Source organism: Coffea arabica, chromosome 10c (assembly GCF_036785885.1).
Source record: "Coffea arabica cultivar ET-39 chromosome 10c, Coffea Arabica ET-39 HiFi, whole genome shotgun sequence".
Lineage (NCBI taxonomy): Eukaryota > Viridiplantae > Streptophyta > Magnoliopsida > Gentianales > Rubiaceae > Coffea > Coffea arabica.
Window position 1 is genome coordinate 3,879,195 of NC_092329.1, and position 10,936 is coordinate 3,890,130.

At 39.9% G+C, this 10,936-nt stretch overlaps 2 protein-coding genes across 2 annotated transcripts; both read left to right on the top strand.

Moving 5' to 3' along the window:
• The first annotated feature begins 499 nt into the window (after positions 1 to 499).
• LOC113714662 (zinc finger protein GAI-ASSOCIATED FACTOR 1-like) lies at positions 500 to 3,820 on the top strand. The gene is made up of 4 exons (XM_027238641.2): positions 500 to 1,157; positions 1,300 to 1,696; positions 1,805 to 2,022; positions 2,693 to 3,820. The coding sequence occupies exons 1-4, from the start codon at positions 1,025 to 1,027 to the stop codon at positions 3,583 to 3,585; spliced, it is 1,641 nt and encodes a 546-aa protein (XP_027094442.1). The 5' UTR covers positions 500 to 1,024; the 3' UTR covers positions 3,586 to 3,820.
• Positions 3,821 to 7,460: 3,640 nt separating this feature from the next.
• Positions 7,461 to 10,936, top strand: LOC113713472 (cytochrome P450 734A1-like). The gene is made up of 4 exons (XM_027237199.2): positions 7,461 to 8,459; positions 8,839 to 9,083; positions 9,527 to 9,890; positions 10,274 to 10,936. The coding sequence occupies exons 1-4, from the start codon at positions 7,968 to 7,970 to the stop codon at positions 10,691 to 10,693; spliced, it is 1,521 nt and encodes a 506-aa protein (XP_027093000.1). The 5' UTR covers positions 7,461 to 7,967; the 3' UTR covers positions 10,694 to 10,936.

Below are 10,936 nucleotides of genomic sequence, written 5' to 3' on the forward strand. Positions count from 1 at the left end.
CACAATCAAAAGTGTTATTTTTAAAAAATTTTAGACTTCCGAAACTTGACAAATAAATTGTGAATAGAGGAGTGTAAATCGATTGATCGTCCATCATTTGGAGCTTTGCGGCTGCATGCTAATACACAATTTCTTTTTCGTTTGAATTTTCTACTATAGCACGTAATACTTAACCATTTCTCCTACAAAACAAAACCAGGACACAAGGCGAAACCCCAAAAGCATCCATTAGGCTAGAAGAACACAAAAATGGAGAAGCGGATAGAATCGTCTTTTCAGCATCAGAAATTCAGATTATGGAAAGATGAAATAAATAGGATCAAGTTTCGACGAAGTTCGAAAACGACAAAACAGTCCACCGCATAGTCCGAGTTTCTCCGACAAGTGTCGTCTGTGGCTCAACTAAGCCACGTGGACGGTGGAATTTGCAGCAAAAAGATTTAGAAAAAACAAAGGGAAAAAAATTGAAAAACAGTAACCGTAGTTAGCTCATGGCTGCCGCCGCTTCAAAAAACAGCCATTGTTTAATGACTTAATCCCACCCTTTATACTTAGTTGTAACTTCGTTCAAATCTCCATGCCTCTCTCTCTATCGCTCTTTTACAGCTACTAATACTACTGCAATCTTTCTCTCTTTTAACAAAGTGACAACGACGCCATGGTGTGAAGATGGTTGCTTATGCTCTTGTCTTCTTCGGTCGCGACTCTTGACTCAAGGGATTAATTTGATTTTGCTTTCTCATCATTTCTCTAGATTCCATAAAAATGTCCTGAATAAAGATTTTCTTGGGATTCTTGGTTCATTTCTCAAAAAAGTCTTGCGCCTTTCTTGGTAAATTATTAGGAGCTTCTTCCAGCAGCTTCTGCTTAGCATTCTCCTTTTGCTGTAAGATTTTTAGGCCAATTCACCACCTCAGCTTAAAGGGTTTTTGTTCTCAAAGTCTTGAAAGTTTGCTACAAAGTGAATCCCGCTGATTTTTCCTGGGAAAAGAAAGGAAAAACGGATTGTAGAGAGTTGGTGGATATGAATAATTCATCAGCAATGGCAACAGTCCCTTCGGCTTCTGAAGAAGCTAGTGTTTCCTCAGCTGGCAATCCAATGATAGCTGCTCAAGTTGGACCCGTCAAGAAAAGGCGTAACCTTCCTGGAATGCCAGGTAGCTGCTCATGAATCATCACTATATAGCTCCTCAAATCGTACTTGTACCTTCCTAATTTTTTATCTTAAAAAACTAGTGCTATATTTTTCTCTTTTCTTTTGTTTCTTTTTGGGGCATTTATCCGGTAGTTTGTATGTAGATCCAGATGCAGAAGTGATAGCCTTATCACCAAAGACTCTCCTAGCAACAAACCGATTTGTATGTGAGATCTGCAACAAGGGTTTCCAAAGAGACCAGAATTTGCAACTACACAGAAGAGGCCATAACTTGCCATGGAAACTCCGGCAGAGAAACGGGAAAGAAGTTAAAAAGCGCGTGTACGTCTGCCCTGAAGCAACCTGCATTCATCACGACCCCTCCAGAGCACTTGGGGACCTAACTGGCATCAAAAAACACTTCTGCAGAAAACACGGCGAGAAGAAATGGAAGTGTGAACGGTGCTCTAAGAAGTATGCCGTCATCTCCGATTGGAAAGCCCACACGAAAACTTGCGGCACCAGAGAATACCGCTGCGACTGCGGCACCCTATTTTCCAGGTCATTCCACTAGAACGAAGCTAAACTCAACGAGTTTTCTCATTCGTTTCTTAATGAACATTTTCCCCCTTCTTTTTCCTTGTTTGTTTTCTCTTTTATGAAATGAAGGCGGGATAGCTTTATCACGCATCGGGCGTTTTGTGATGCCTTGGCGCAAGAGAGCGCGCGGTCCCAAACCCAAACTTTGGCTATAACTAATGAGGAGGGAACGTTGAAGGTCCAGGCTCAGACGACGACGACGAGGACGTCGTCATCGAGTCCTCCACCGCCTCCGCTTACTCCGTCAACTGGCGTGCTGTCTCCGGTTTTGTCTATTCATAGCTCAGGTGGGTGACGTGTATAGTCTTCATCTTTGTCCACATTCTTTTTACTAATATTATTGGTTTTTCTCGTCGTAAGCCAAGACAAAAACGTGGATACTATGAACCGTTAACATAATAAAAAGAGTATTAGTACTAACTTTCCACCCCACCGTAGACGTTCCCCTACTCTCAAGGTTGTAGAACTTGTGAGTTGTGAGTGAACCTTTTGCTTTTGTCCCTTTGTGTCCTTGTTTTCATGTGTGACTGTTTCTGTGTGTGTGTGTGGGTTTGTGTGAGAGAGGGTGCTACTCTACAGTCTGTGCAACGTATCTCCCTCTGAAATCTGCGTTTCCGAAAAATCTTGTTTGTTGATCTGGAAACTTTAGAGGGGTTTTTTTTTTTTTTTTTTTCAAATGTGAATCGGATAGCTCAAGGATCGAAGAACTATCAAAGGGGGAAGAGATGATTCAATGACTGAAAGGATTGCATGATTGCCTTTGCTTTTACAGGAAAGGTCCTTAAGTGCAATTTGTTGGATACTGAGTTTAATAATAAACTTTCAGGCAGGATCTGAAAAAGGCCTTGAAAGCCTTTTCTTTTGCTGGAAAGGGTGTCATACTATCTTTTTTGTTATTCCTAGAAGTATTTCTCAACTGTCTCAATCTTTCCTTCATTTTCTTTCTTTTGATTGTAGAAATGCCGGAAAATCTGATTGGCCGTTCACAACCACAACCAGGAACGCCTCAGCTATCCGCTACATCTACCACCTCGGCAGCTGCAGCCACTGCCGGCAACTCTTCCTCGCCTTCCGATGCTAACGTCAGTAGCACCACTGGTGTATTTGCTAGTATACTCGGAGCCTCAGGCTCAGCTGGGCTGTCGCGATCTTCGCAGTCTCCTTCATCTTTCTCTGGCCTACTGTGTGCGATGGGCGGACCAGAGCGATCTGCTGTCGAACCCATATCGCTCTCGTTGTCCTCTTCGCTCTACCTCTCCAACCATCCATCCACATTGTTCCCAAGCACGCCCCAGGATCATCATCCTAGGCACTATTCGACGAACCCTCAGCCAGCATTGTCTGCAACTGCATTGCTTCAAAAAGCAGCTCAAATAGGCGCGGCATCATCAGGATCATCTTTTCTTCGCGGTCTCGGTTTGGCAATGCCATCCTCATCCGACCTTCAAGATACCTGTGCTAGTCCAAGCACCGCCACCGCCCCCGCCACCGCTAGTGCATCTGCATCCACTGCAAATTGGATGATGAGCCATGTAAAGCCAGAGAACGGTTCAGTCGCACCTGGGCAGCTTGGACTAGGACTAGCTTCCGATCATGCTGCTTCTGGTTTAACCGACCTAATGATGGGGCCACCAACAATCTTTGGTGGCAAGCCCACCACACTTGATTTTCTTGGCCTGGGAATGGCTCCCGGTGCTCCATCTTCGGATGGGATATCTGCATATCTGAGTTCAATGCGAGGAGGGGGTCTTGATGTTGCGGCTGTGGCTGCAACCTCAACATTTGGTGGGATTAACTTGGGTGGCAGCGGTTGGGATGATTCTTCTGACAGGAAGCCTACTTTACTCTAAGCCAGAAGTTCCTTGTTTAGTTAATTAATTAGAAGCTCTCTATCCGTCAATATCATATCACTCTCTTGTTTATTTTTTAACTCGGGGAGAGGTTTTTTTGTTTATATTTTATCCGTAGTTGCTTCCATATATAGATATATAATCTATATTTTGTAATGTATATGTATGAATGTAGGGTAGGCATGATCATGAAACTCCCTCTGCAGTTCAGTTAATTATACTTCAGTCTTTTTTTTTTTTGGCTACCACCCAATGGTGAGGCGGCATAATTTTTCTTCTCCTAGCGGGGATTATGAGAATGTTAGAAAAACTTCAGTTTCTGTGTGTGGATTGGAAGTGTTAAAAGAATGGATTAATCAGTGTATATGATGATATTATCATCGTTAGATACATTATGGGAGCGTTCTTGGGCTCGTTTGTTATGCATGTGGCTTAAGAAATTACCATATGGAGGTAAATTGGATCCTATGCTATGTTTTACTTCATGTAAATTTATTGTATGTTCCCCTTTTTAAAAAAAAAAAAAAAAAATTATAGTTAGTTTCATATGAAACTGAGAACAGGTTTCGGGGGATATTAAAATAGGAATATGTGAGTCTACCATTTTTTTGTTTTTTTGCAACAAAGTAGTAATAATATGTAGAGAAGGTTCTGTAAAGATGCTGCATATGCATGGATTTGAAGTTGATTAAAAATTACTAGTAGTAGTTACTACTTTGGGATAGATATAGAAACCGGGATAAAGGTAAAAATGGATGGATTCCAGCTCAGCCAAGGCATATTGATAATTGATGGATGAATGATGATCAAGATCCTCACAAGAGAAAACCACTATTAATGATCAAAAGTTGGTCCCCTCTCGCTGACAAAATCTATATATAACGTGCTCCCGCGGAGTTATCCTCGTGCAAGTTCAACGGAAGTACTCATTGCAAATTACAATGAGGGATCATGTTACAACAGTACTACCGTTACCCACCAACCATTGCACTACTCCCCTCCTTACTTACTTACACCTTCAATTATGCTCCTATCTACTGTAGGACTCGCCAGTTGCTAAACTCCAAACTTTTGTTACCCCCTTTTCTTTCTTTTTTTTCTTCTTTTTGTTTTTTAAACATTTTTTCTTTCTGCAAAGGAGAGATATAAATTCAAAACTTCTTATTTCTGAAATCGAGAGCTCGGTTGTGTTTGGATTGCATTTTCCGTCATTTTTTATGGAAAAATTATTGTAGCGATTTGATATATGTGAGGGAAAAAGGTGATAGGAAAATGTGATCACGAAAAACGATAATATTTTCCGATGAAAACAAGCAATCCAAACAAGGCCGAAACTTTCGTTACCTTTGTTATTTATTGATGATGATGTAAATAATTTGTTATTCACCAAAATATGTTTAGCTCAATTTGGTAATGGTGACTGGTAAGGTAGAGTCACTACTTTCAAAGGGCACACAATAATTTGAGTTTCATTTCTGATACTACAAGGAATATGTTGGAAAGAAAGTATGTGTAAGGACAATGATGTAAGTCGCGTCCTGTACCGTAATGGTTACGGGAGGAAAATCCTTCCAAATTTTTATTTACATAAAAAAAAAAGGTCCATCTTGAGTTCGAAAAAGCGTTGGAATTGTGGACTGGAGACAGCTCAAAATGTGGGGACTGGGGGACACAAGTGCACCGTGGCGGCAGGAAGGGGTTGGGAGAGGAAGTGCTATTAAATTGAAGAGTTCCAAATACTTCCTCTCTTAGTGTTGAACCGGACAGGACGCAGCAGGCGATGATGTTGTTAGTGGTGGTGGTGGGGTTAGGATCCTCCGGTTGGATTTCTCTCCATTCATATATTTATTTATTTATATATCTAAATTTAAATAATGTTATAAAATTATGCAATTATGTCATCACTTTTTTTTTATCCCTGGATTAATATGCTAAAAAAATGATATATTTTTAAAATATTTTGACATTCAATTTACACGAAATATTTCAACGGCAAAAATGAATCAGAATTGTGACGAGATTTGCAATGATTAATCAGACATCAAAACTCGGTCAATTTCATACGAAATTTTATGTACCATTAATACAAGTAATAAAATATATTATGAACGATGTTGATTTTTAAAAATAAATTTTAAATTAATTTTATTAAAGTATAATTGAGAGAGAAATTAATTATCTCCAATGCAATTGAGTGAAGCCCACTCCGGTGGTGGTGGAGTGGGTCCAACTCCCAAGCAGTCAAATTCGAAATCCGAAATTTACAAAAGGCATGCATTTGCATGTATGACCGTGGTTTGCTCAGGTCATTGGATCAGAAAGAAAGACCAGACGAATTTAATGCAAGGGTGTCGAGTCTGCAGAGACCCGAGAGACAGGAAGGATGGACAAGTCCCTCTCTTCTCTCTGGCATGGCGTGGACTAATTTCATCTTGGCTATTTTCTTTCGTTACTTTTTGTTTCAATTTAGATGTTCCGTTGCCGACTCCTAGAATGGGGAACTTTGCCTATCAATATCACCTCGTCCCCTGTTAGAGTTTTCTCTCATTAATAGCCACAAAAAATACTCGGAATAATTATCGACGGGAAAAAAAGTTCATAATCTCTTTTTTTTTGCTCGCCCATAGGGCATTTCTCCTCGAGCCCCAGCTTTGCAGATGGGCTTTTTCCACTGATACAACGACCATTATCCAAATTTGATATTGCTGAACCTGCATGACTGAGAGACGGACATACAAATAAACAGAAGGAGCCCGATTAAAAAGCCCAATAAGCCATCGTCATTGCCCCGAAGGATCTTCAGAGCAAGATGTGGATTTACGACGGAAAAATGTGAATTTAGCTCCTCCTATACCAACATGGGATGTACAAATCCATGACTAGTGTAAACAATATCACAATTTTTGTACAAAACACATATACTCATAGTGTGCGGTAACATGACAACTTTTGGTTTGAAGCTTCAACTGTTAAGATTTCACCATTTATAGTAGTTCTTATATATAATATGATGTAAAGTCTAAAGCTAAATAAGGTGTGACATGGGTACATATCTGCCCATGGCAGAGCTAAGTATCACCTAGCAGGGGCAAACATGTGTGTTTGGATTTGAAAAATTGCTACGTTTCTTCGTAGACACATTTTCGAATCACTTTTTTATCTTGTATATATTAAATTGTACAGTAATTTTGCTACAAAAAATTCAGAAAAATGCAATCCAATCCCCCCTCCCCGCGCGGCTCTGCTCTGAATTTTCTGAAAAATACTACAATTCTCCCTTGGTATTGCCCCTCATAGTTTGAAAAATTCTCGCATTGCTCCCCTAAATAACTATTGGGTGTCTCTCCTATGTTAAAGTTGTTTTGGAGCTATTAAAGTAAAAATTCGGTACAAGTTGAAAAAATAACTTCTAAAAATTTAAAACCAAGAACTCATATTAAATACATATCTTAATGATGTAATGCTGATATCAACTTAAGATACTTTTTTCCCCCTTTCTTTTTTTTTGGGGGTAAATAAGAGGAGTTATTTCACATTCCATTACTAATAATAGAAAAATTACCCCCACTGGCAAGTAGGTTATTCTGACTGTCAGTGAGTACCAGTGCTCAAGCACATTAGTGAGTTAGTTATTTCATGTACTAGTGAATTAATGAAACAACTTACACGGCATGCTAGAGCTAGACCGACAATAATCGAATTTAGAAGCCAAATCCAAATGGATCGGATCCTGAACTGGCATCCGTTTTCTTTCTCCCCTACGTTTGACTCCTCGTATAGTACTGTAGCTAGTTTGGGACTTTGGGAGTCTTGGATACTCTTGCTCCATCTGGCATGTCTCTTCCGATTAGTCCCCCTCTTACGTTTCCCTTTCCCCCCTGTGCCTCGAAAGTCAGCAAACATCACTTCTGTCTTTTTTTGTCTGTACTCTTCTTTGTGCCTCCCCAGCCTCAAGTACAGATCCAGTTTGTAGTTTTGCTTTGCCAATCAGTTGGCCTTTGTCACCCGTCACCTGTACGGCTGTACTAGTAGCTTAAAACTTCAAATTCATTAACATGCCCAAACCTTTTGTCCTAAAACTCTTACCTACGTTACAATTTGCAGAGATTGTGTCCAAGTCTCTCTCTTTCTTCCAACGGAGTCATCAAGATAATACAATTTGCACTATTATATTTTTATTTAGTCCAAAAATTCAACGCCTTGCTGAAGTTTGATTAAGCTACAGACCCCCACCATTTCATCTTCTCTTTCCCAAGTCCAAAGACTCCAAACCATCTCTGTCTACCTGTCTAAACTCTCGTTCACTCTCTAAAATAACACAGCACAAAAAAAAAAAGAAAGAGAGCTCAGAACCATAAGTTCTCTCATTTCTCTCTGCCAATATGCATCTTCTATTACTCCTGATCTTGGTTTTACTCATTAGCTTCATCTTGAAATTTGTGTATTCGATCATCTGGGTCCCATTAAAAATTCAACGTCACTTCCGGAAACAGGGGATTGAGGGTCCGGACTACCATCCAATCTTTGGAAACACGGCCGAGATCAGGCGGCGGATGATCGCTGAAGCTGAAGCAGAGCCCATATCTTTCGTCTCTCATGAAATAGTTCACCGGGTGATGCCACACTACTATAACTGGTCAACGCTGTATGGCAAGACTTTTCTATACTGGTTCGGGCCGAAGCCCAGATTGGCGGTAGCCGACCCAGACATGATCAAAGAGATTTTGCTCAACAATACCGGGTCCTATGAGAAAGTCAAGTTCAACCCTTTGTCTAAGTTGCTATTTGGAGAGGGACTTGTTAGGCTGAGTGGTGAGAAGTGGGCTGTGCACAGGAGAATCACCAGCCAGGCCTTCAATATGGAGAGAATAAAGGTAAACTCTCTCCTGACAGCTACTTAAATACTGCCTAGGACTTCTTTATTTATCTATTTGTTGATCTGACACCTTAAAAATGGACAAAAATCGGAAGCACTATTTGTCCAAGTAGGACATGTGGAAATTAGTTATCTAAATATCTCCTTAAAACTAGAAATTTGGGCATGGAATGAAATATTACTCTGGTGAAATTCCATTTTGTTTTCTTTGGAAGAAGAGTGCCAAGCCAGTGAACAATGTGATGATTCTAATGCAGCACTCAGCTGATTGATTCTGGGAACTTCTGAAATGTGACATATCCTGCTCTTTGATTGGTTTCGGGATTTGGGTATTGGGTTGCCTGACTACGGCACTTAAATGTGTTTATTTTTAATAGGATTGGGTTCCAGAAATGGTGGATAGCACTAAAATGATGCTGGACAGGTGGGAGAAAGAAAGAGGAGAAAGAGATGAATTTGAAGTGGACGTGTTTAAAGAACTGCATAACCTCTCAGCTGATATCTTATCAAGAACAGCTTTTGGAAGCAGCTTTGAGGAAGGGAAGCGTATTTTCCAGTTACAAGACCAGCAAGCGAGCCTTGTTTTGCAGGCCATAAGAAGTGTATACATACCTGGATTCAGGTATTACTCACTCCCCTCATGCCGATAAAATGCTAGAATCTTGTTCCTTTCTTATCATCGGAGGGTAGTTCGACAAAAACTTTTGATATTGGACCAGTAATTTCAAACATTTGGAAAATCCTGACAACAAGAGCTGATATTCAACACCCATCTGTTGTGTGCTACTGTCAAGAACTTGATTTTCCAGAAAAGTTATGGCAAATGGTATGCCAAAGTTGCCAGAATTGATTTGGTCATGTTCCAGGCCATCAAAACAAGATAACGTATTAAAAGTTTTTGCGTGTCCTTTGATAATGTTGTTCACATTTATAACAAGAAATTCGGCATGGAGGTGGCTTGATTAGTGATTCTATTCTTTCCAAGGAATCACTAGTTTTTGGTAATTTGGCAGTAAGACTAAGTGCTACCTTTTTCTCATTGTCTGACCATGTAACTGGATGCAGGTTTTTGCCAACGAAGAAGAACAGAATGAGGAGAAGGTTGGAGAAGGAAACTCGAGACTCAATTAGGAAATTGATTGGCAATGGTACCAATATTCAGGAAAACCCAAAAGCTTTGCTTGCATTACTAATGTCTCCATACAAGAACCAGAATGATGAACAGGAGAGATTGAATGTGGAGGAAATCACAGATGAATGCAAGACATTCTATTTTGCTGGAAAGGAAACAACTGCTAATCTCTTGACCTGGATATTCATCCTTTTAGCATTGCATCAAGATTGGCAAAACGAGGCAAGGGAAGAGGTCTTAAGCACATGTGGTGACAATAAACTTCCCTCTGCAGAGAATTTAGCTGACCTCAAAATCGTAAGTTCAGTTTTATGTCATCCTATCACCTTCAGTTATTAGGCTTGAAATGAAATCCATATCTTGCTTCACCAGTTCTGTTGCTTAAGATGGTACTGAAAATTGTTTTAACTAGCTAGTAAAAATGGTGGACGACTTAGTAATGCTTTTTTTATTCTAGTGACCATAGTCCATTTATATTGCTCTGAATGTAACTTTGTTATTGGCAGACTCGGCACAATATTTGTAAAATGTGTTTTCCAAAATTTTGGAGCACTTTGATTTGCAGAAGCTAAGCAGGATAAGCTTTTGGTTAAACATGGTTTTTACTATTTTGAACTTCAAAATCACTCTAAGCCTGGTGTTTAGAGTTTGGTTCTGATGTACATTCTGTTCATTGACAGGTGAACATGATTATAAACGAAACTCTGCGACTTTACCCCCCAGCTGTGATGTTGATGAGGCAAACATCTAAGGATGTCAAGCTTGGGAGCCTCGACATTCCAGCTAATACCCAATTCTATTTGGCCATGACTTCTGTACACCATGACCCTCAAATATGGGGAGAAGACGCAAACAAATTTAACCCTCTGAGATTCGCTAACACTAGAAAGCATATAGCTTCATTCTTTCCATTTGGATTGGGTCCAAGAATTTGTGTTGGTCAGAATCTGGCTCTGGTTGAGGCAAAAATTGTCCTGGCTGTTATCATCAGACAATATTCTTTCGTGCTTTCTCCATCTTATGTTCATGCTCCCATGCAAACTATGACCCTACAACCTCAGTACGGTGCACAGATTATCTTTAGCAGGATTCAACGCTGAGGTTTACACGTTTCGAGTGTTCCTTTCTTTTTCTTTTGTTTTATTTCCTTTCCCCAAACAGGTTTAAGCGTATTTATTCCTATATGTTAGCGGAGTACGTGCGGTTTTCTTATGTAATTGTAAATAGAACTGTAAAAGTGCCTGTAACTGCAGCACCATATACGTTTTGTGATCGAGATTAGGAGAATTTAGTTAGGCTAAACCAAAGAGAAAAGTTAATTTGTTTTGTCTGTTTACATTTTA